The sequence below is a fragment of the Myodes glareolus genome, chromosome 5 (assembly GCF_982192425.1).
Source record: "Myodes glareolus chromosome 5, mMyoGla1.1, whole genome shotgun sequence".
In the NCBI taxonomy this organism is placed as follows: Eukaryota; Metazoa; Chordata; class Mammalia; order Rodentia; family Cricetidae; genus Myodes; species Myodes glareolus.
In genome coordinates, this window is record NC_142030.1 from 113,133,972 (window position 1) to 113,160,164 (window position 26,193).

The 26,193-nt window shown below is 36.6% G+C and overlaps 1 protein-coding gene across 7 annotated transcripts in view; it reads left to right on the forward strand.

Annotated features, from left to right (window-relative positions):
- Relch (RAB11 binding and LisH domain, coiled-coil and HEAT repeat containing) overlaps positions 1 to 26,193 on the forward strand; it is a 94,346-nt gene that overhangs the window by 1,126 nt on the left and 67,027 nt on the right. For 6 of the 7 annotated variants that reach the window (XR_007234006.3, XM_048443853.3, XM_048443854.3 and 3 more), the window contains exons 2-8: positions 12,199 to 12,288; positions 20,907 to 20,978; positions 21,088 to 21,143; positions 21,239 to 21,352; positions 23,782 to 23,985; positions 24,090 to 24,181; positions 24,781 to 25,059. Coding sequence is in view for 6 of the 7 variants with exons in the window: in XM_048443853.3 (XP_048299810.3) it covers positions 12,199 to 12,288; positions 20,907 to 20,978; positions 21,088 to 21,143; positions 21,239 to 21,352; positions 23,782 to 23,985; positions 24,090 to 24,181; positions 24,781 to 25,059 (907 nt within the window). In the remaining variant the exon portion in view is untranslated. The remainder of the gene's footprint in view (positions 1 to 12,198; positions 12,289 to 20,906; positions 20,979 to 21,087; positions 21,144 to 21,238; positions 21,353 to 23,781; positions 23,986 to 24,089; positions 24,182 to 24,780; positions 25,060 to 26,193) is intronic. The other variant, XM_048443858.3, reaches the window with a different exon arrangement.

Sequence of the window (26,193 nt, forward strand, 5' to 3'; positions counted from 1 at the left end):
CTCTTGAATCATTGTACCAGGAAATAATGTTTCTTAGTAATTCTTTGATTCATTGAAGAACTGAAAAAGAACCGCATAGGAAATGGCAGCGCACTGTACTGCTGTTGGGGCCACTGAAGACCTTTTGTCTTTGGAAGACTTGATTCAAAAATTGTTTTTTCCATTATTTTGTATATTAATTTATGCTAATAAAAAGAAGAAAATGGGATTTCTCTGCTTCATTGGATGTGTACTATTTAAATAATATCAACATAACAATTTCACTACCCTAAATTTAGTAGGGTTCAATTTACAGGAAGACTATGGAACAAACCAAGGATCTTCTGCCATCTTTTTTTCACCATACCACCACTGTGTAGGCTTTTTTCTCTGAATAAGCTAATCTATTTTTTTCTTCCTACATCATTTTTTAGCAGCAGAGTAATCACTGATATATCCATTATTTATATATAATTTTTATATGAGGATTCTCAGTTTCCTTTTTGAGAAACATCAAATTTTTCCCACACTGATGCTCATACTTTGATGTGTTCTGTGAGGCCAACTGGAATTTACTAACAAATCAGCCTAATTGATTTCTCTAAGTGTCTGTACTTTTGAATGATTCCAGAGATGTAAATTGCTAACGTTTGATGTGGTAGAACTGGAAAGGGTGCATTTTCTATCAAGGGAAATCCTAGGCATATTTCCTTCTTTTATACCTGTCTATATTATCTAATGAGTATCACCTGAGAAACTCCCTCATCAGGCCCTAGGCCAAATGTCCCTTTTATAGTACTTTATGTGCATCCCAGACTTAGTTAGTTTTAACCTACATCATAGCCTTTGGCTCTTTTGTATTTGGTTTAATGGCAGTAATGATTTGATATAGTCAGTTCACCTGTTAGCTTGGAGCTCCTGCCTCTCTTTTCCCAGGACTGAAATTTAAACCCAGGGCCTTGCATCTTATGAACAAACTGTTCTATCTCCCCAGTTTTGTGTGTACATGCGTGCATGTGTGTCTGAACGAGAGGATGACTACTGATCAGAAGATGAGGACTTTTCATATTTTATCTTTTAAGTGACAGTTCTAGGATTTGAACTCAGAAATCTATCTTAACATTCTTTCTACCACAGCTACTGTATTCTGATACAACTCAAGAAAAAGTTAGTTTGTTTCAGTATATGATCAAGCAAAGTATCTAATAATTCAGAGTATGCCTTCACTCAAAATGGCCAGTCAACAGAGAAGGCAAGCAGGTGATTCAAAATTGATAATTTAAAGGATGAATTGAGAAACCATAGCCCCATATTGAGGTGAAGATGCATGATCTGACAGGAGTATCAGTCCATTTCATCAAGGTAGCCGCACTGCATAGCTTTAATCTCAAAGTCAGGACAGTCAGACTGCACATGTGGTTGTAAGCTCTCCAGGGTAGTCGGTTTAGCCTCCACAGAGAAGCCCATTTTTAGTAGAATATTTTTTATTCTTTTATTCTATCAGAATTTCATAAATATATTTTGATCATATACATGTTCCATTCCTCCCCCTAACTCCTCACTCATCCAACTTCAAGTTACCTTTCCTTCTTTTTATATAACCAACCAAGTCTTTTATGCTGTCAAATACTCATGGGTGTGAGTCCCTTCACTAGAGCATGGTTGCCCTACCACAGGTCCATATCCTTAATGAACTGACTCTTCCCCCAGAAACCATTGGTTGTCTCTGACTCCTCAGGTAGTGGTGTGGACTTATGAGCCCCTCCCTACTCCTTGTTGGAATGTGGATTGGCTTGATCTTGTGCAGGTCTTATTCAGGGCAACCACAACTGCTATGAGTTCCTTGGGCTGAGTCCTGATGAGGGAGTTTATCGGATAACATCATTAGCTATCATTAGCCCTATCATGTCCAAAAGACAATTTTTTTCCTAGTTCTCCCCAGCCTCTGGCTCTTAGGATCTTTCTGCCCCCCTATTTTGCAATAGTCCCTTAAAGCTTTGGGAGATATTTGCATTTGTGGATGAGCACTCTACTGGCATTATCTAATCAGTTGTGTGTTTCTACTTAACTACCAGCCAGATTCAAGTACATTTATCAACTATTCTGAATCAAGTTATCACATGATGCTAATTCAGGTTGTATGATTGGTTTCAGCCAAGAAGCTTAGCTGTATGATTGCATGTGATTTTTCTGGTGACAGAGCATGGCTCAGCCTCAAGAGAATAAAACGAAGTTGTAAGCATGGGTGTAATCTTCCAGATTGTCTCACCCATTGCAAAAGTACAAGTCAGTTTGTTTTTAAAACCTGTTAGTCCTGTTGTGGAGGTATAAGATTGTTCAAAGTAGTGTCATCACATTTTTATGTTATTTTGCCATCTCTCATCTCTGAATTTGTGTGCTGCCTTAGTTCATACTTTCAGCTTGATTCTGAACCACCAACTTTACCCTTATTTTGTGGCTTGATGTCATCCTCTCTTTTTATTCTATCTTTGTTCCACTTTACTATTATTAGTTACTGCTGTTAACACAGATTTACATTTTCTTCTACTGGGATACCAATGTGAAGTGAATAATCCTTTGCACCATGTAGAAAAGATTATCACAGGTAAGGTCAAAAAGTATGAACTGAATCCAGTGTTGGTGCACATGCCTTAATCCCAGCACTCAGGAGGCAGAAGAAGACAAATCTCCAAGTTCAAGGCCTGTCTAGTCTACAAAGTGAGTTCAAGGACAGCCATTATTACACAGAGAAACCCTGTCTCAAACAAAACAAAACAAAAAAGTATGAAATGAAATAGGATATAGTAGAAAGGCAAAGAATATAAACATCATAGTTGTTAAAGGAGCATGTCACAAATAAAACGGCACATATGGAACTTACAAGAAGAAATGGAGGAGTGCAGAGGCTATGAAAGCCTCAGTGCAAGGTAATTAAAATTCAGCTTTTCCTTTGCTTATTTTTATTTAGTGTGTATTTGTGTGTACCCACAAGCAGAGGCCAGAGAACAACTATGCAGAGTTAGTTTTCTTTATAGCTGGACGACTAATAATGAGGCAACCTAACATCAAATGTATATATAAATAAAGCTACTTTTACATGTGATTTATAGAGTCACTCTGCGTATCTTTTATTCAACGTGTATATAATAGATTTAGTTCTCAGCCTTGATAAAGTTAAGAACAGGTTTGCTCTTTTTACAACTATGTTGCCTCATTATTAGTTGCCCAGCTCTAAAGTGAATTATTAAGAAGTTACACAGAAGACATGATGGTTTATGAAGAAACACTTTGTGGCTACAGCATTGTGTATTAGCATGTACTTACTCTGTGGTATTTTGTTTTGTTTTTGGATAGATTCTTTAATCATGTTTTGAGAATAAGTCCCAGGTTCAAATGATTACCCTACCTCAGTTTCCCAAGTAGGTAGAATGGCAAGTGTATGTCGTGTATCACATCTGGTTACATTCTTTTTTAGCAAAAGAGGTTAATTTTTCCAAGTATGGTCAAGTATTAGACCATGTGGAATATAACAGATGTTTGCTTGTCCTAAAAAAGAACCATGTCTGACTAATACCCCTGATCATGTTTCTGTGTTGCACAGTCCAGAGGCCATGTTAGTAACAGGACTCCTACAGAATTGCTTAAAATTTGCTCTTAAAATTTTGTGGCTAAATCCAAAAAGCCATACTTATCTTGGACCTACAATATAGACTACTTGTCTTCAAATCCAAAATATATTTGCTTACAAAATATGTTGCCGTTTAATCTAATCAAAATTGGCATTACTTTTTTCCATAAATAACTATTTTGTTTCAAGATGGAATAAATTTTAATGAACTGGAATATTTTTAATTAATGAATTTTATGTATATGGGCGTTTCACCTGCATGGTTGTCGGGGCATCACATGTGTGAATGGTTCCCCACAGAGGTCAGAAGCCATCAGATCTCCAAGAATGGAGTTGCAGGCAGTTATAAACCACCATGTAGAAATCAAATCTAAATCTTCTGCAGAAGCAAGAAATACTCTTAACCATTAAGCCATCTCTTCAGTGCTAATATTTTTCTTCTATGACATTATAATCATTATTTTTAAAGATATGACAGCAATTTTTTCCTATTATAAAATATAAAATTGTTGGCTTGTAACTATAAAAAAAATAGGGACTAGGTTTATAACTTTGTGCTAAAACAGTTGCCAGGCAAGCATGTGTGAGGCCTTAGGTTTGACTCCAGCACTATTCATCCCCCCAAAAAAGGGGGGGAAGAAATAACTTTTTTTTTTTAAGGCAACTAGAATTCACTTTGTAGCTCAGGCTGCCTAAAACTCACAACGATTTGACTGCGTCTGTCTCTCAGTGCTTAAATTAAAAGTGTAAACCACTACTTCCCAGCAAGAGTATATTTTTCAGTGGCTATAATCATACCAAGTTAAAAATCAAATTGTATTTGCCTTCCCCAAAGTTTTTCCCTGTTATGTAGGTAAGTTCTTTAAAACTTCAAAAGAATAATACTGCCAGTATAACAGAAGAATAATGATTGCATCATGACTAAAAAGGTTCTAGTTTAGACGTTAATGTATATCTAAAAATATTAGGAAGAAAAAAATTAGTGCTTAATATAAAATATGTTTACCTGTAGCTCGAATGTTGGAACCTATGCCTATAATCCCAGTGTTCGTAAGACGGAGACTGGAGGACTTGAGAGTTTAAGGCCAGCCCGGGCTACATAGGGAGACCCTGTCTCAAACCAAAAACAAACAAACAAACAAAAAAGAAGGTATGTGAAATCAACAGTCAACATAATTCTACCATTCCTTTAAAATCAGGTGTGAAACAGAATTCTGGTGTCATAACACCAGAATATTGGTTGGTAAAGATCCTGCTTGTGTTCACGCATGCACAGGTTGGAGACATCAGAATTGCGGATAAGGAGCTATGTAGTTACTTTTTCTATTGCTGTGATAAAATACCCTTACCAAAAAACAACTTAAAGAAGGAAGGTTTATTTCAACTTACAGTTTTCGGGTTCATCGTAGTGGCGCGAGCTTGAGGGAGATGGTCACATTATTCAGGAAGCAAAAGGAGGTGGATGCTCATGTTTACCTCACTTTAAAAATCTCATTTTAAAATGAGATTTCTACCTTTTGAACTAAAACTTAGTAAGATTTATAAATCTTGAGTAAAGAATATAGTTTGATTTTTTTTTTATTTTTTTCATGCAATATATTTTGATGTTTTTTATTCTCTCCCAATTCCTCCTGGAACCTTTCCACCTCCCTAGATACCCAACTTTGTTTTCTCTCTCTCTTAAAAAAAAATACAGAAAGAAAGCACTTACACTCACACCCCAAAATATACAAGTCAAAAACCAGTAAGACAAAGTATACTGTTGAGCTCATTTTGTGTTGCTCAACTACTCCGGGGCACGGGGCTTATCATGAAGTATGGGCAGTATACCCAGTGAGACTCCATTAAAGGAAATTATTTTTTATTTGCGGGTGGATATCAATTGCAGATAGAGTCTTGGTTAGATGTCGGACCTTATGTTCATGCCGCCCTATCAGTGCCTGAACCTGTGCAGACTTTGGGCATGCTAACCAGCTCTCTGGGAGTTCAGATGTGCATCAATCCTGTTGTGTCTGGAAGACACACCTCCAGCTTTTGCATGTCTTTCCGTCTTCTGCATAAGTTCCTGAGCCTTGAAAGAAGAACCCATTTACGACTGGGTAGTCCAGAGACTCTTACTGCACATTTTCCAGTTCTGGGTCTCTGTGTTAGTACCAATCTACATCAAGAAGCTGATCTGTAGGTGATAGACACTGATCTGTAGGTAGAGGTAGCCGAATGTCATTAGAAGTCATTTTATTGTTGTGTTCTTTTGGTAGAATAATATAGTAGGTTTTCCCCCAGGCCCATGACCTATCTAATCTGAAACTCTTGGTAAATTCAACATTTTCAGGCATGGGTTCCTTCTCATAGAGTGGGCCTCAAATTCAATCAGATAAAACAGCCTGGTATTGACATAAAAACAGACAGGAGGACCAATGGAACCGAATCGAGGACCCGGATATTAATCCACACACCTTCAAACCTGATTTTTGACAAAGAAGCAAAAAATATCAAATGGAAAAAAGAAAACATATTTAATAAATGATGCTGGCATAATTGGATATCAACATGTAGAAAAATGAAAATAGACCCATGTCTATCACCATGCACAAAACTCAGGTCCAAATGGATCAAAGACCTCAACATAAAGCCAGCCACACTGAACCTTATAGAAGAGAAAGTGGGAAGTATACATTGGCACAAGAAACCACTTCCTAAATATAACCCCAGTACCACAGACACCGAGAGAAACAATTAATAAATGGGATCTCTTGAAACTGAAAAGCTTCTGAAAAGCAAAGGGAAAAGATCTTCACTAACCCCACATCAGACAGAGGTCTGATCTCCAAAATATACAAAGGACTCAAGAAATTGATCATCAAAAGAACAAATATTCCATTAAAAAAAATGGATTACAGACCTAAACAGAGAACTGTCAACAGAGGAATCTAAAATGGCTGAAAGACACTTAAGGAAATGTTGAACATCCTTAGTCATCAGAGAAATGCAAATCAAAACAACTCTGAGATTCCATCTTATACCTATAAAAATGGCCAAGATCAAAAACACCAATGACAACTTATGCTGGAGAGGTTGTGGGGTAAAGAAAACACTCCTACATTGCTGGTGAGAATGCAAGCTGGTACAGCCCCTTTGGATGTCAGTATGATGATTTCTCAGAAAATTAGAAAACAATCTCCCTCAAGACCCAGTAATACCACTTTTTGGTATATGTCCACAGGATGCTCAATTGTACCACAAAGACATGTGCTCAACTATGTTCATAGCAGCATTTTTTGTCATAGCCAGAACCTGGAAACAACCTAAATGCCCTTTGACTGAAGAATGGATAAGGAAAATATGGTATATTTACACAATGGAGTACTACACAGCAGGAAAAAAACAACATCTTGAATTTTGCAGGCCAATGGATGAAACTAGAAAACATCATTGTGAGTGAGGTAACCCAGACACAGAAAGACAATTATCACATGTGCTCACTCATAAGTGTTTTTTAAACATAAAGCAAAGAAAACCAGCCTACAATTCACAATCCCAAAGAACCTAGACAACAATGAGGACCCTAAGAGAGACATACATAGATCTAATCTACATGGGAAGTAGATAAAGACAAAATTTCCTGAGTAAATTGGGAGCATGGGGACCTTATGAAAGGGTTGAAGGGGAGCGGAGAGATAGGGAGAGTAGCGGAGAAAAATGTAGAGCTCAATAAAAAATTTTAAAAAATAAAAAAAATTAATCAGATAATGGTTGGTTATTCTCAAAGCAATGGTGCACTGTCATATCAGTATATCTTTCAGGCAGTTTGCTACTGTAAGTTATAGTGCTCCTAGCTGGGTAATATTGATGATTACTTTTCTCCTGTGGTACCACCTAAGAGTGCCGCCCAATACCACGAGTACTAGGAAGAAACTTCTAGTTAGTCACTGGATTGACTTTTCTGTGTTCAATGAGATATATTTTTAGCAATACGGTTTTTAGCAATAGGCCCTTACCATTGAGTGTGGAATAGTCTAGTGTTTGGATGTTCCCATGGGGCAACTTTGACCAATAATTCAACAATATGTAACTCCTTGCTGGCCCTGGAGGTTTTACTTGGTGGCTATATGGTATCTGCTTGGGGCATTGTTTCCCCTATTATTTGGTGACTGCATTTAGATTTCTTTCGTGTGTGTGTGTGTGTGTGTGTGTGTGTGTGTGTGTGTGTGTAGCAGGTTTCCATCATATTTTTCAAATGCTCTTTAATATTAGTTATCTCTCCCTGTTTTCACACTTTATGCTCCTCTTTCATAACCCTCACTATTTAATCTTCCTATTCTGTCTTCCTTTTGTCTCTCCATAATAGTACGTTCCATTTCCCTTTCTTTAGGAGATCCTAGTCACTTACTGTGTACTCAACTTCCCTGTTTATTTGGATTGTATCACACATATTAAAATCTAGCATCCACATATAAAAGAAAATATGCAATCGTTGCCTGTTTGAGTCTGGGCTACCACACTCAGGATGATTTTTTTTCAGCCCCATCCATTTACTTATGAATTCCCTTTTTCTTAACTGCTGAATAATTTTCCATTGTGTAAATGTGTAACACAAGGGCCTGCTTGTTGGGGTTTGTGGCCTACCCAGTTTCCCATAGCTGGCAAGTCCCAAAGAAAATTATACAGAGATCTCCATAAGTTATAAAACTGATTGGCCCATTAGCTCAGGCTACTTATTAGCTCTTGTAGCTTATATCAACCCATTATTCTTATCTATGTTAGCCACATGGTTTGGTACCTTTCTCAGCAGGGCAGCTCACATCTTGCTTCTTCGGTGATCTGGACAGTACTGCGGAGGGAGCTTCCTGCTTCCCAAAATACTCCTGTTCTCATTGCCCCGCCTCTACTTCCTGTATGGTTGACCCACCTATACTTCCTGCCTGGCCACTCAGCGTTTATTTAAAACATGATTGACAGAATACAGACAATTCTCCCGCACCCCCCCCTTTTTTTTAAAGAAACAAAGGAAAGTATTTATAGTCTATTTGTTGGGAAAGTGGCCGTAGTATTCCAGGCTACTTCTGGCTTGTTGGGGGTGCTGATAATCTTATGGGAACCTAAAGAAAATTTAGATTTATAATCAGTTCCTGACTGGAGTATCCTGTGAGTTTTGATCATCTCAGGCAGCAGTCTTGAATCTGTTCTGAATGCAGAACTTTGACATCTGGGCCATCTGTTCCTACTAGAAATTTCTCAGGTAGTCTTCCTTGATCAAATCTGATTTTTATTTGCTCAGAATGAATTCACAGCCTCTCATTTCCTGTGGAAACAAAAGCAAATTCTCTTCTCCAAAGTATCATACTGTTTGACTTCAATTTTGAAATGAGGTATTTTCAAAATACCTATCTTGGATTAATTCAGCAGCATTATAAGCAAATATCTTTTAGCAGCTGTTGCTCCTTCCTCAGCATTCAAACAATTCAAAGAGCGCATAATAGCATACAGTATCAAGATTCTTTGTGTATTTTTCATCTTTATGTGGCTTTACTTTAACGTGTATTTCTTTTATTTTTAATTTTTGGCTTTTTGAGACAGGTTCTCTGTGTGTCTTTGTCCTGGAACTACCTCTGTAGACCAGGCAATCCTTGAACTCACAGAGATCTGTCTGTCTCTGCCTCCCCAGTGCTAGGATTAAAGGTGTCTGCCACCACACCTTGAATTTACAGAGGTCTGTCTGCCTCTGCCTCCCAAGCTTTGGGATTAAAGGTGTGTGTTACCACACCTTGAAGTCACAGAGGTCAATCTACCTCTGCCTCTAAAGTGTTGGGATTAAAGGTGTATTCCACCATACCCAATTACTCTCTTCCTTTTTTACTTTAAGAACTTTAACCTTTAGCCTGCATATATTTTTTAACACACTGTAAACCATTTAGAGGTTTTCTTTGTCTTTGAATCTCTCTTTACTGTATATCTCCCTTTTTCAGACTACACGAGTCTTTAATTTGCTAAGCAGTATGAAGAGGATTAAAGCTATGACTTTGATGGCTAGATCCAGCCCATTTCTTAGCTTTCTGAGATTTCAGCCTCATGGCGGAGGTACCAGCCAGAGCCATGTTTATTGCCACAACTCTATGGTGTTTCAAGGTCCTTGCCAGCAAGCAAACTGCAACATTCCGCTCACAGACCACACTCAGTCAGACTACCTGCCTAAAAGAGTCAGAGTTTTCCCTGGCAGGGCAACCCAGAAAGCCAGCATTTTAAAACGGCGCAGCTTTTTTCCTGCTACAACTGAAAACCCGAAAAGCATGCGTTCAGCTTTTCATCAACACCCTTTAAGTGTTTTGTGGCAGGACCTCTTAAAAGAGCTGCAGGGTTTTGCAGCTAAAGCTGAGTCAGGAAGCCTCTCTTAGATGAGAGCACTTTCTTGCCTCTAGCAAGCAGAGCAGACCCGGGAAATTGCTGCTACCAAGAAAACATACTTTATTCTTTCCCAAGCTTTCTCATGCAGTTATCCATGTGGGTGCCATTCTGTAACATGAGGGCCTGCTTGTTGGGGTTTATGTCCTACCCAGTTTCCTACATAAATGTACAATATTTTCATAATTGTTCATCATTTGATGAATATCTAGGCTATTTTTTAGTGTCTGGCAATTATGCCCAAGACTGGTATAGCTGATCATGAGGTGGATCTGTTCCAGGCTCCCTGAGGAACTGACAGGCTGATTTACATTATAGCTGTAGCAGTTTGCACTCCCTCCAGCAAGGCATAAGTGTCCCCCTTTTTCTTCATCCTTGCCAGCATATGCTGTCTTTTATTTTACTGATCTTGATCATTCTGACTGAGGTAAGAGGAAATCTCAAAGTTATTGGTTTGTTTGTTTGTTTCCCCCCCTTCCACCCTCCCTACCCGCCCCCACAATGGCCAAGGATGGTGACTATTTCATTTTGCTTTATCCTTTGAGAACTCTCTGCTTAGTTCTATGCCCCATTTGTAATTGGGTTGTTTTCCTGATGCACAGGTTTTTGTTGTTGTTTTGATTCTTTATATATTATAGATACAGACTCTGATCAGTTTTGACAAATGAATGCATCTGTAGTGACCCATGCTCCTACATCTTATATTGAATGGGCTGTTTCTCTGTCAGATTTTATTATTTTTGTTCTTTTGGTTTTCAGCAATTTGATTATAATATTCCTCTGGTTCTGTACTCTATCCTCTGGTGTCCTCTTAACGTTTTTGAATCTGTATCTGTTCAACCTCTTGTTTTACTCGTTGCCTCTGTTTCTGTTTCTTAGTCATTTTGTTGTTGGTCTATGGAAATAATTCTGTTAATTTTTGTCTCACCTTTCATTGTTCTTCAAGTAGAAAACTTTGTTTATCCCCCCCCCCCCGCATTTGTCTATATATCTGTGCATACATGCCCAGAAGTCATAGGCCACTTGCAGAAATTGGTTCCCTCCTCACTATCTGGAGTCCACGAACTGACCACAGGTCATTAAACTTGACAACAAGTGCTTTACACACTGAGTCCATCTCACTGCCCCTGTAATTATTTTTAATGCATTCCTCTGTCATGTTTATTCTCTTATACTCTGCATTGAACTTTTAGTATGAAGCATTTACTTTTTAGGTCTACTGATATTTCTAGAATTTTCATTATTTTTCTATATTCTGTATTTTTCTGCTAGGATTTCCTATCCTTTTTGTTTTTTGTTATTTTCTATTATTCTGCTAAAACATCATGACCAAGACAACTTGTATAAGGAAGAGTTTATTTTAGGCTTAGACAAATAATGTCCATCCACTGGGGATGGAAAAGTGTGGCAGCAGGCAAGCGGGCATGGCCGCACAGTAGCGGAGCACTCACATCTTACACAGCAAACAGGAAGCAGAAAGGAGCTCCCTGCAAATGGTACATGGCCTTTGAAACCCAAAGCCTGTGTCCAGTGGCACACTAGCTCCACAAGGTAACACCTCCTAAGCCCCCTAAACAAAAACAATTGGGGACCAAGTATTCAGATGCCTGAGACTAACTCAAACCACCACACTTTCATTCACTAAACATAATTTTAGTAAATCGTTGTGCTCTGATTGCCACATATGGCTTGCCTTGGAATTGATCCTTTTTGCTCATATTTTCTCTTGGTGCTAGATGACAGTTTGTGCTTCTTGTGTATCGAGTCATTTTGGACTGTATGATAAGCAGTTTATTGGATAGATGGTGAAGACTGGCTTTGGTCTGTTTTTTCCAGTTTCTTCTGTTTCCAGTCAGCAGTTATCCAGCCCAGACTAAATCTAAAAGCCTTTCAGGTGCAGTTCAAATAACTGTCTTTGGAGAGGTGCTTACTGTCTGTTTGGAGTGTTTGGTTGCTTGACTGGTTCTGGTTATATTTCTTGTAATATGTTTTATATATACTTTTTTCATAAGTGGACCATTTGGGTAACATGATTATCTAAAGTAGTTGAATTGTTTTTGGGCATTTTTAATCTTTTTGTTTGGTTGATTGGTTAATAGAATTTACAGTTTTATTAAATGACAATTCTTGAATTATAATCCCTTATTTTACAACTAAGTAAAAAACTGTTATGTTACTTTTGTCTTTTATAGATCGAGCTGGGAGCATTAGTACTCTTGATTCTTTAGACTTTGCAAGATACTCAGATGATGGTAACAGGGAAACAGATGAAAGAGTGGCAGGTGAGTAAGACTGGAAAGATAGATCTGGATTCTTTGATTTTTTTTTTCAGAAATAATAAAATGGCTTGAGGAACTATCTTTCTCCAGCCGTATGGTATGCTAATATAAGTAGTTATTATACAAAGTTAAGTACTGATTTCTAATTTAAGTTGGAAGCATGCCAGTTTGCTGTTCCAGTGGGTGTCAGAAGTTTTACGATATATAAACCTACAATTTGCTGAATTTTCCTTGTAACAAACTAGTTAACAGCTCTTTTAAAGCAGGCTTATATTATTGGTTGCATAGTTCAAAGGTAACTGCCTCATTCCCTTGATACTCCAAGCTAAGACCAACATTCACATATATCTATCAGTACAACTGTATATTTTTCAAAGCTGGTTGAAATAGCTCTGTTCTGATTGTTAATTTGAACTTTGCCTTGAGTTCTGTGAATGTCCCATAGCTCTCAAAGTTGTTACTAGAAATTCCTGATTTTCCTGTGAGGCCTGGTACAAATGGTTCTTTCAGGACCATACCGCTGTAATAGGATAATATCTTTTCTGTTTGCTTACTTATTCAGACCAGTCTCCTCCCTTCCTATCCCTACCCTTTTCCTCTCTGGTCCTTCCAGATAGATATCAAGATATCAATCACCACTGTATCTGTAGAGCTTCTGAGGACCTACTTGTCTTATACTATATTCTGTCAGTATCATTTGATGCCAGTGACAATTTCCACAGAATCTACCCTGGAATTTGCCAGTGTAGAAGCTGTGATTCCTTGGGTGCAAGTATCTGGTTCTTCAACATAATGACTTCCTGTGATTGAAGTCATTTAGTGTTATAGGAACTGTTTTCTTAAGACTTTGGCCAAGAGTAAGACATAAAAAAGCAAGATTTAAGCTCGGTGGGATGTAGGCATTCCTGAAATTGGAGGGCCATAAGGGACAAACAACAGTGAGGTCTGAGTGACTCTCGATCAACACCTATTAGTAAAGGATTTTTCTGGTACATACTGGGACAAGTTTGTAAAAGCCTACACAGTGCTGATCTACTATAGTCACTATAATAAAAATAAACCATTCTTATAATATACGTGCTTGCTCCACTCTAAACACTGAGTGTTTGCTGTTTCATTGAAGCATCACCACCTACCCACAAGAAGCTAAGGCTCTGGGAGAAAATGCACTAGACTTGAGTAGTGAAACTAGGATTCAAATCCAGATAGCCTAGCAACAGAGCCCACAATTAACTAAACCATATGCTCCCTCTTAATGTGAAGGATTACATTTGACCAAATTAAAAATTCCATTCCAATATATGGTTTCCATTTCTTGCTCAAGACAATATAGAGATTTGATATTTAAAACTCATGGTATTATGTAAGTTGGTGGGTGGATAATCAATTTTAGTTCAACCAAAGCTAAGAAGACTCAACATTATAAATAATAGTAATATCAATTTAATGAAAATGTCACTCTAAAAATTTACTGTGACCTATATTTTATAATTGTTTTTCTTATGAGCATAAAATTTAGCAGCAGTCATCAAAACATCCAAATCTAGCTCTTGGCAAGCTGAGGCAAGAGACTTGTCCCAGGTGTAAGTCTAGCCTAGGTTGCATAGTAAGATTCCAACCAAAGAAAAGAATAAGGGGAAAAAAAACCTACAAGTCACATCTGTAACATCTAAAATAGCAAATCAAATGGAAAGTTAATTGAAAACTCAGGATTAGTTTATCCTATTGTATCATTTGTAAAGTAGCATTGTTATATAATTGCATATTAAATATTATATAGTAAATATTAAATATTTTTATTGATTTTATTGAGTTATACATTTCTCTCTGCTAAATATTAAATATTTTATATTGTATAGGAAATATATGGTAGTTGTTGTTGTTGTTATTGTTGTTTGAGATAGGTTGGTTCTCGTGTATCCTAGGATAACCTGAAACTCATTATGTACCTGGGTATGATCTCAAACTTCTGACCCTCCCTGCTTCCACCTCCCAAGTGCTGGGATTGCAGTTGTATGCCACCACTACTTGTGTTGCTGTACTGGGGATCAAATGCAAGGTTTTGGCTTTTTTTTTTTTTATGTGTATAGTTACATGTTAAAAAAAATAACTCTTCCCCAAAGCTACAGAGAAACCCTGTCTCGAAAAAAAAAAAAAAAACCTCTTACCAACAAGTTGGCCATATAATCATGTTCTTTAATTTCTATTTGAAGTTAGATTCCATTAGATTGAAGAGTTTCTCATTATTTAAAGTAGCAGAAAGCATTGTTAAGAAACAGGCTCTGAGCCATTCCATCTGCCATTGTATCAGAACAGAAGTGAGAAAGTTAGTATCTCCCTTCCAGATAGAGCAGTGTACCTCATCCTATACACCTTTGCACAACAAACAGTAGAATGTGGGACTGAAGAGTTGGCTCAGCAGTTTAGAGCACTGGCTGTACTTTCAGAGAATCCAGGTTCGATTCCCACCATCTACTTCAGGGCTCACACTGATCTGTAACTCCAGTCCCAGTGGCTCGAGCGCCCTCTTCTGGCTTCTAAAAGCACCAACCATACTGATGGTGCATAAACATTTCCACAGGCAAAAGAAAAAAAATAAATAATTTTTTTGAAAAATAATGCTTTGAATGTGGATATTTTGATGTTACATTTTTAATCCAAACAGTATATCCTACCTGCAACTTCAGGAAGCCACTCATTTTCTCATTACTATACTGTGCTGGTGGGTGATGAACAATGTCTTCATCTTCCTTAGAGAAAGGACATTATTCTAGAAAACAGCTTTCAGTATGTATGAGACTTAAGGATATAATCACATTTTCCAAAGATTCGATTCTTTGCTAATCATTTGTAGTAATTTAAAAGTGAATCAGAAAACATGTCTACCTGTCGTTGTCCCCACACACACACACTTCCCACCCTCCAGTGATTGGATCTAGGACCTCATTCATGTACTTTCTCACTGAACCCTATCCCCAAGCTTAGGGATATCCCCTCTGCTTGGTGTTTATAGAAAATACTTTAACTTAATATTGTTAACAATCCTGCAAAATAAGTAATGAAATCTTTATTGTATAAAGTAGTAAAATGATACTTCAAAGATTTGCCTCTAACAGGAACACAAAAGAATTTTATTTCCAAAGACCACAATGTCTTTTAGAATAAGCTGTACCTCTGAAAAAGTGTATATTTTATAGATACCAAAATTGAATCTTTCCCAACTAAAATTATTCCTACACAGTCACTTTCTTTTTAAACAAGTAAATATTTGAAACTTTTATTGCTAACACTTTTTCAATGAAGTATACATTTTCACATAAAATTAATGTTAGTTCTTACAGATGTCACAGCAAATGAGCTTAATTCTGATTTCATTAATAAATGGCTAAAATTTTCTTAAAGGTATGATGGAGTCATGATATTCAGATTGCTGTTGTTTACCTTATTATGCATTTTGAACATAGAAGTGTAAAGTAGTTTCTACCCTGTTTTGTTGTAAGATTGTTTTGGAATCAACAACTAAGGTTTTGATTGCTTTAGAACTATGGCTGGGAGATAGCTCAGCCTATAATGTGCTTGCCTTGCAGCCATGAAGAGCTGAGTTTTAACCCCAATACCCATTACACACACACACACACACACACACACACAAAATTGGGAGGAAAAGAAAAAGGTATGTATAATGTCATGTACCTGTAGTCACTGTGCTGAGGATCTGTTCCTGGAACTCTCTGGCCAGCCCACCCAGCCTACTTGGAGCATTCCAGGCCAGTGAGATACTCTGTATCAGAAAACAGGATGGCTCACACCCAAGAAAGAACTTGGGAGTTTGTGCTCTGCCCTTCATGTGCACAACTATAAGAGCTTGCTTCACAAGATCCATCTTTTACAATCAGAGTTTCTGATTTTGCTCTTGTAGCACAACCTGCTAGAGTGTAAAGTCTATATTCCCACACTGATGAAATCTAAAGGGACACAGAGCTGTTCTCTAATGTGTAGGGAAAGATCCTCCCGTATACTGGAAAGAAGAGTTATTGCTGGTCAACTTAGCACGTAGTAGTTGACTCAACTCTGTATTCCAAGAATTATGCTGTTCTCTTCTAAGATGACTCAGATCTTGCCTGTGGAGTTCCCAGCCCCTATCTCTTGAGCAACAAACACGTAGTAGCACCCATGGTCTTGTTCCTTGGGTAATGGCCGAGGCAATGTCTATTCCACTGCCTCAGTAGCCTCGCTCTTTTGCTGAGCTAAATCTGTGTGAACTAGGTTGGCTTCAACTTTAAGATCTTCCTGCCTCAACTTCCTGAATGCTGGGATTGCAAGCCTTTACTGCCATATCTGCCTGGAATTTTTTCTTTTTCTTTTTCCTTTTTTGAGAAATGGAGACTCTCAGTAGGTAGCCCTGACTGTCCTGGAACTCACTATATAAACTAGGCTAGCCTCAAACTCACAGAGATTCACCTGACTCTGCCCCCCAAAGCATGTTCACCATACCTGGCTAGGAATTTTTTTTAAAAAATCTAATTTCTCTTATTCTGTGTATCTCCCCCATTTTTTTTAAATTAAGTGTGTATGTTCTTTCCTATTAGCAGAACTTTTTGATTTTATTTTCTTATGCTGAACCTTATATGAATCTTATAATTTGGTATCATTTAAAATTGGATTGGTATTCCAACAAGGCTAGATAGAGCATTCTGAAAATAAATTTATCTGCAATTTGTTATCAAGGAATTAAGGTAGGATTTGAAGTGGGTAAAAACTATTGTGGTGGGTGGCTCAGTTGATAATAAAGGCGGTGGTCATTAAATTTTTGTGGATTCTAGATTTTCAAAGGTGTATTTCATGGCAATGATAAGTTTCACAAACAAAAGGTGGGATGGGGCTCATGGATACGTAAATTTAGAAGGATGAGATTTTCTGCAGAATGTTTCTGTCTTTGATATTTGAGTATCATAATATTAGTACATATAATAATGCATAATGTCACAGAAGTCTGACTTTTGGGCTGTTATAGAGATGGTTGAGATGAATTGCTAGTTACTAAAGGATTCGAATCAGTGTGATTTGGACATGACTTGACGGGAGGATGAAGACCACATGCAAATGATGAATAATAGTTTCCAAACTCTCCTTAGTTGACTTGAAAACCAACACAGTGGATGGAGGTATCATTAATGGGGAGAGATGACTCAGGGCAGACCAGGTGTGAGAAGAAAAAATGACACAATTTAGTTAGGATCAAATGCAAAACTTAGGAGATATCCAAGTGGGCATATCTAAGAAATAAGAAAGTAAGATTGTGTCTGGTGAAAGGGTTTCAAGAGAGTGATCATAAAGAATACCACAAGAATGCTTGTCCTGGGTATTTAGGTAAAATGAGAAAGGGCCCAAGGGTGATAATGAGAGAAGCCAACTTTGAGACAAGTGATAGAGGAACCTAAACAGAAAGAATAATAATAGGAAGGGCTTTTTCCTTCTTTTAAAGGACTGGGAAAAAGGGCTACTTTTCCAACCTTTTAGAGAAATATAGAAATAGAAGTGCCTCTGGACTATAGAGTTTAAATTTTGCTCTGATGTACTTAATCACTAAGTCATGTTTAATGGTACAATTTGCTTTTTATGCCCAAAATAGGTAGGAAATTCTGTAAACCCAGTAGGGTGTTGATGTTACTATTTTAGCACATGGGAGGCAGAGACAGGAGGATATCTATGAGTTCAAGGCCAACCTGGTCTACAAAGCAAGTTCCAGGACAGCCAGGGCTACACAGAGAAACCTGTCTGAAAAATAAAGCAAAATAAAAAATGAACAAATTTTTATTCTAATTTATATTCTTACTCTCCTAAACCACTCAAAGAATACTAAAGTATGAAGAGTTGAGAATTGTTATTTCTGGTAACATTGTATTAAGGTGGACAAGAAATTCAGAAAACTCTCACCTGAAAGAAGACAAATGCACATCTTCAAAGAAAAGGGAAAGTCCTGATTCTGACCTATTGGTTTGAGCAAAAAATTTATTTCCAGTCTCATGTCAGCATGAAGTAGTTTGAAAAACAATACTGGATTGGGACCTATGGTAATTTAAAATTGCTTATACTGACTTAAATGTCTCAGTAAAATTGTAATGTAGTGTTAATATACATGCATGTTTCTAGTTACTACATTTAATCTCATTCAGATAGCCTTAATTTGGATTAGGCATGTAGAATGAGCAGATTGGTTATTGGTTCTTATATATAAACACACATACCCTCATACACTTTTAGGAAGAATTCTGATTTTAAGAACTGCTTACAACTTGTTCCTGAGCAGGGTACTTCAGTCTACTGTTTGAGGAGACAGATTCATATATGTAAAAATATTGTGTGGCTTTAAGAATCTTAGCAGTAGAAGGTAGAATAAAAGAGTAATGAGGGTAATACTTAAATATTTTGTATATATGTGTGAAATTGCCAGAGAATCAATTTTCAGAAGAAAATGTGTTAAAATTCTCCTATTCTGTATCTGCTTAGTTATATCCTACTTAAAGCCCTGTCCTGTAGAGCCTGTATTGTACGTAAGAAACATGCAGCAGAGTGACTTCATTTGCAAACAAGGCATTGCTATCTCTAATGAAATTTGGCAGTATGTATGTAGATGTTTGTAAAATATCAATTCTTGCCGTCTGACATGGGTTTTTCTGGCTTTCTGTGCCTAATCATTTTTTGTTTTGTTCCTGATCACCAGTTTAATTTGAGTATTTCCCATTTTGTGTTTTTACCAGTTCCCCTCTTTTTTTTCTCCCCTCCCCCCACTTTTCTATCATTCTGGTGTAGGGCATTTCTGATCTGCAATTGTTCTGTAGTATATTTTGGACAATTTTAAGTGCTATTGAAAGCATAATATGTATACGTTTTCCTTATACATAGTCTAGTTAGGTGCTTTTTTCAAAATTTCATAGAATTTTGAAAACATTTTAAATGAGCAAATTTCTTCATAAGTCTATTCTGCGATATAAATAATCTGAATTTAGATAACTCCTAAGGAGTTTCTCAAAGGTGTGATTTGGAGAAGTCTCCGCTTTGCTGCACAGCAGTGGTTGCAGATCGGCTTTGCTGACTACCTAGGCCCGCAGTGACCCAGTGCCCTCCTGGTGCTTCCGCTGCTACTGCCGTTCAACTCTGTGCATCAGAATCAATGGCCGTCATAACTGTGGCTCAACTACATCTTAAGTTCTTACTGAACACATGCAAACTGAGTGAATCCAATTTTTTCCATGTATTTTTATAGCTTTCTTATATCCGATGCCATTTCATCTTTTTGTCAACCAATCAATTGGGGCAAAGTTGCATTTCTTAAGATGCAAATTAAATTGTCTAGTTTTTCTTCAAGACAGTAATTATCATTTCTGACAAAAATCAAGTACTTTTCCCAGAGTTTTAGTTAACAGAAGTAACCTTTTCTCGCAAATTTAAGCTTGCTTTTTTCATAAACACAATATCTATAAATTTAAGAAAATTCCACAGTTAAGACACATGCAATTCAATTTTGCTTAAGACAAATAATGTTCAAAGTTTAATAAGAGATGTTCCCTGCATCAGTGTTATCACATAATCAGACTATATGATAGTAGGAGAAATCTTTGAATTTTATTAATCCCTCTAAAACAGAAAATAATCTATTTGAAGACTTATAAAAATCTTTTTAAATTCTTTCTGATTTTATTTAGTACCCTTAGATAATTATAAACAACTATTTTAGATGTGATTGGTGTATATATAATCATTTCCTTTAGGATTAACTCATTTCTATTCCTTAATGTTAAATTTGAACTAAACATAAACCTTTAGGTCTCTTTTCACTTTTTGTAGACAGGGTTTCTCTGTGTAGCCCTCAATGTCCTGGGAACTCTCTTTGTAAGCCATGCTGGCCTCGAACTCCTAGAGATCCACTTGCCTCTGTCTCCTGAGTGCTAAAGCATACACCACCACCCCCCAACCTTTCAGGTCTTTTTTTATGTGTGTCTTTAACCTATCTGCTTGTTTCTAGAAAACATGCTTCCTTATAGGAAAATGTATACACACACACTTGTTGTGCATTGAAATCATACCCTTCAACTTAACAAAAGGTCTAACCATTAGTGTTTCTACAGTCACAGCATTCAGAACAGTACATTTCAAAGTAACTTAAAAGTCAAGGGGAGGGGATTGTTTTGTTTTGTTTTTATAAGGATATTTGCTTATTTTTCATGTAATTTTTAGCTAACCTCCCCCCAAATTATGTTAACCAAAAACATTTCATTACATTTTCTTGCCCAGATTTACTAAAACGAGAAGTACCAAGATTATTAAATTTTTAACTACCTAAATAAAAGTAGGCCACAGACTATATTTTAATAGCTATTCCTTGTCAGACAGCTAGAACACACACCCCTAACTCTGCTGAAACTGTGGAAAGTGATCACCAGTTTGCTTGCTAATCAACTCTGCTGCATGCGTTCACAAGTTTCATAAAGATTGCATGCTTTCTGTTTTCAATACAAATTGTGTTTTTTTCATACCCATCTTTGCTTTTTATTTTTTTATTTTTGTTTCCCTTTTCTTGGTTGGATGCCTGTGTGTGTTTAATCCAAATCCCTGTCCAGTCCTGGAGTTTGAACTACGGAAAGCCAAGGAGACCATTCAGGCCCTCCGAGCCAACCTAACAAAGGCTGCAGGTGGTGTACATAAAACTTTTTGAGCCTTTTCCCACTTTTACAATGTAGAAGTAGCTGGACAATTTTTATGTGTAAAATAGTAAAACATTATCTTATTTTATCCCACCAGAACATGAAGTTCCTTTGCAGGAACGAAAAAATTACAAATCAAGTCCTGAAATTCAGGTGGGTGAATGACAGCACCAGTTATCTTCCGGGTAGCCCAGCGTCAAGGAGCAAAACTCACATTTTCCCCATCTGTCTTTTATTTTTGCTTCCAGGAGCCAATCAAACCTCTTGAAAAGAGAGCTCTCAACTTCCTAGTCAATGAGTTTTTATTGAAGAATAACTACAAGCTTACATCAATAACCTTTTCAGATGAAAATGATGATCAGGTAAAGTAACTGTTCAGTAATGTCTGCTTTTAATTTACTTGGTTTCTTTGCTTGATTTTTAGAAGTTATGCCTATGGTAAGATTCCATGTGGGTAATTTCTAAGAGTAAATCAGGTACGACTCCATTTAGTATTTCATTGGCTCACGGATCTCTTCTGTTTTGTAAGTTTTCTAAATAAAGACTTGTCTTTCTTCCCAGGTAGCTTTTTACAGCCTGTGATTAACAGTATGGCCCCTTCATATCTGTGTGTATTTGTAAAGTATTCTTTTTAAAACTGTACATTTACTTGGTCCTATAAATCAATGTAGCTTAGAAATTGAGTTTGACTATAAAATCTTTTGAGTAGCACTATATTTCATACATTCAATAGCACAGTTAGAAAATGTTCTGAATGACAGTGTATATGATGTATGTATATGTGTGTAATTGGTTCTCTGAATACGGCTTTGCAGAAGTAAATAGCAGAGGTTTTATTATGAGGGAAGCAGAAGGCTGTAGTTTTTATCTTTGTTCATTCATCTACCTTGTGGTGCTCAGCAAACACTCAACCTCTGAAGCTGCACCCTTCCCCCAGAGGCCATTTTTTTAAATGAAGGTTATTCTTTTGATTCATCAAATCTACTGTGGATATTTTTACAGAAATAGAAGTTTTTTAAAGGACATACCAGTTTATTTACTTCCTCCGTTATCACATGTTTGGCAAGACTTAAATGTAATACAACTAATTGTATATGATTTAATAGGACATTTTCTGAGAATATTAGCAATTGCTAAGTTATATCACCACAGTGAAATTCATTGGCATAAAATATACTTTTCAAAGACTTAGTAAAGTGCTCTAATTTTAGTGATGTCATTCATATTTGAAGTCTGTCATTGAATTTGATGTACTATGTGGCTTATGGTTATAAATATTTATTCACCACATGATAGGTAGATTTACTGAACTTATTCTATGTAAAAGACATTAAATATTTACCAAACATGATTACTGTGGTTATAATTTAAGTCAATCATGTCTTTTTCTCATTAACTTAACAGTGAATAGTAAATATTTAAAATGGGAGAAATGTTGGAGGGAAAAAGGGGGTTGAAAGGGGGAAAAGAATAAACAGAGAGGACAGGTCAAACACTATGATGGTCTCTTTAAGTCTAAACTTGTACTTTTAAGTGCAAACAATTGATCCTATTCAGTTAAGAATCAGAAAGTATCAAGAGATATCAGCAGTACTTTTTCAGCAATTGACAAATAAATAGCTTAGAATATAGAAGATCTGTGTTTCTTCATTGATTGATTTGACATTAATTAAAATGGAAGTGGGTAAAGTGTAGCCAAAGCAACTCTGATAAAGAACAAAGAGGACTTGAATCAAGATAATCACAAGGTATCATGTTGTTATATAGACAAGATAGGATGGTAAGAAAATTATGTATCTGTGATTTATTACTATGTAATATCATACATCCCATCCAAAAAAATCTTTGCCATGGAGTATTCAAGATGCTGAACCTTTTCGTGGTTTTATGAAGTTGAATTATTCTGAATTAAAGGGAATTTTTCAAAACACAACAAATTTTCAGGTAGCTATTTGGATTCTTTAACTTTCCAGAAGCAATTCAAGTTAGACTTAAGCGGCTGTGGCAAGATCAACACTTTAAGCTCATTATTAATTCATTTGAGTCTATGTTGACTACATGTAATGTGTGTGGGATGACAGAAGAACAATGCCATCAGTCAGTTTGCTTGTAACTTGCAATTATGTTGGTGAACTAAGTTCTTAGAGGTTCTTGCTGCAGTGCTAGTAATCACACTCAGTACTTCATGCAAAATGCAACATCTTATCATCTAACACAATTAAACAAAAAGCATAAGATTGTTAGAATACTAACAATTATTATTTGTAGTGTTGTGTATTATTATTATGCAGTGAAAGAGTGCCTAGAATATACACTTTAATTTGATTTGATTTTTGAGACCTGGTCTCACTATGTAGCTCTGGCCAACCTAGGGACCCAATGTACAGGTTGGCCTCAAACTCACAGAGAGCCATGTGTCTCTGCCTCCCTGGTGCTGGAATTAAAGGTGTGTACCATCTTGCCCAATACATTTAGACATTATGATACAATATTATCTTTGGTTTTCCAGAGTAGCAATATTTGATTCAAAATACAAGATATAATTACCTTAAAGAGTTTTTTTAATTACATCTGCACTGCACAGTGTGTGAGTTCATGCACGCACGTGTGCACATACGTGTATGTGAGAAGGTCAAGGAACAACTTTCTGGAGTTGGTTTTCTACCTCTACCATGTGGGTGCCAGGAATTGCAGTCAAGTCATCAAAGTGGACAGCAAGTGCCCTTGCCCAGTAAACTGTTACTCCAGCTTCTCCAATCATTTTTAATGTTTTTGTTTTGTTTTCTATTAGGATTTTGAATTATGGGATGATGTAGGATTAAACATTCCCAAACCCCCAGACTTGTTACAGCTTTACCGAGATTTTGGAAATCACCAAGTGACTGGGAAAGATCTTGTGGATGTGGCCAGTGGAGTAGATGAAGATGAATTAGAGACTCTTACACCAATTTTAGGCAACGTCCCTCCCACACTTGACACTTCCCAGCCTATAGAGGTGAGAAATAACAATTAAATACTCATGTTCACAAAAATTATTTATGTCAAAGTCTTACTGTGAGATCTTGAGTTTCTGCTTTTTTTTTCTGCTTTGATTTTTAGAACTCCTTGCTAGTACAGAAATTAGAAGATAAAATTAGTTTATTAAATAATGAGAAATGGTCCTTGATGGAGCAAATCAGAAGGCTTGAAAGGTTAGTACTTGGTTGTTATTTCTAAAAGTCCTAAAATTTGTATTGACATTGACAAATATATAGATGCGTGAAGCAGGGCTTCAATAGTAAGGCAAGATGTTTTCACACAGATGTTATTAAAGCCTCTTAATTAGTTTTCTGTAATTAAAATAATAAAATGCCTTCTCTGACCAGTAAACTAGATTGATATAATCATCTTATAGTTTGTCTTACACTTAAGAAGTTAGATATTTTACCCTCACTTGTGTCTTGTCAGTTTCAGTAAAATAACTCCACATTAGTGGCTTTCATACTGAACCATTCATTATTTCATTTACTTCTTACAATACTAAGTTGGGTTTGATGGGATGGTCTCTGTGTTTTAAATGGAGAGTTCTCAAGACCAGGCTTTAGGGCTGTTGTTTCTCCTCCTGATTGACAGTTTGCAGCTACACTCTTAGGACTATAAAGCACCAATGACTGTTAAGGAAGAGTGTGGTCACTCAGGAAGTATTTAGCTTTTAATATGTTCTGTTTATATTAACCCCTTTTCTGGGAGTGAATATTGTTGTCAAAGCTTTCAAAACTGAAATTGCTCTCCGGGAATTTTCTTTCTTCAGTGAGATGGACATCCTCAAAACTGAGCACTTTACCACCCCTGCAGTTGGTGATTCTGTTCAGCCTTCCCACAGAGATTCTGAAGACAGTAGACGGAGCCCAGTTGTAAATAGTTCAGACCAGGATAAAAACAAGGATGGTCATCTTGAAACACTAGGTGGACCTGATTCCTCTACTCCTAAAGAGAATTCCACAGGTTCTTTCCCCAGGAAGGAAAGAGAAGAAATGCCACTTTCTTCTGTACCGAGTAAAACTGTGGTCCATTTCGATCAACCCAATAGGTTAGTGTGACGCCATACTTTGAAATGTGTCTTTGATTATTTGTGCTTGTAGGGCTGGAAAAACTTCAGTTTATATTTGATGAATGCCTTTTGCAGAGTTACAAATTCATACATTTAGGATGACTTAGCTCATAGGCAGAATACATGTCACAAAATGGGACAAATAATTATTAAATTATGTCAACGATAAGAAAAACATAAATTGACAAAGCCTATCTTCACTAAGGTCTTACGGCCATAAGTAACCTCTAATAAATAATATGTAAATAATATAATAAGTAATAAATAGCTCTACGCTCTTGGCCTTTCCCTCCATGTCTCTTACCTTCCTTGTGTTATCACACTCAGAGGTTAGTGCTGCACAGTTGCCTGTACTGTGAGAGAGCAATATAAAATCGTTTTGTTTCTGTATCTTTACTAAAGGATGCCATTAATATTCTCTTAATTCTTTTATTTGTGCTGGGTTGCAGTATTTAAAAATAAGGAAGTAAAAAAATTGGTAAACCATGATTACTGTCCTGTGTGCTCAAACTATCTAGTAGTAAGAACAAAGTATATATTTTCAATATTTTCAATTGTAACTTTAAAAAAAACATACTTTTAAGAAGGAACTATTTACTATTTTTATCTCATGTGTTTGTGCTTGGTGTATACTAACTCATCTAATCTTACAGTGTACTTTCGGCTATAATACGATTCTTGTTAGAAACAAGCACAGTATCCCCAACGTTAGGATGAAATTCTTACAGCATGGCTAATTTGCTTTAGACTTACAGGTTCTCTTTATCATTGAGAAGTACTGTATTTGTTTGTGTAAGAAAAATTTTCATTCATGAATCACAACCTTCTGTACTTGTTAGATATAATTGTTATCTTTGTATATATGAAGCTCATAGAATTGGAATAAGGTGTACAATCCTCAAAGTGTGTTTGTTCTAATGTGGATGATATAAAATATGGAAATGTATGTTGTGGAAATGTATGTAAGTGCTCCTCAGTAGTAGGAGCACTTAAAGTCCTCCCAGATAAGAGCATCTGTATAGTTCTTTTATACTCCAAAGTTAGATGTGGTTATATTCACTCAATACCTGTATGCCAGGCAGTGCTACTAAGAATACTCTGGTGAGTGAGACA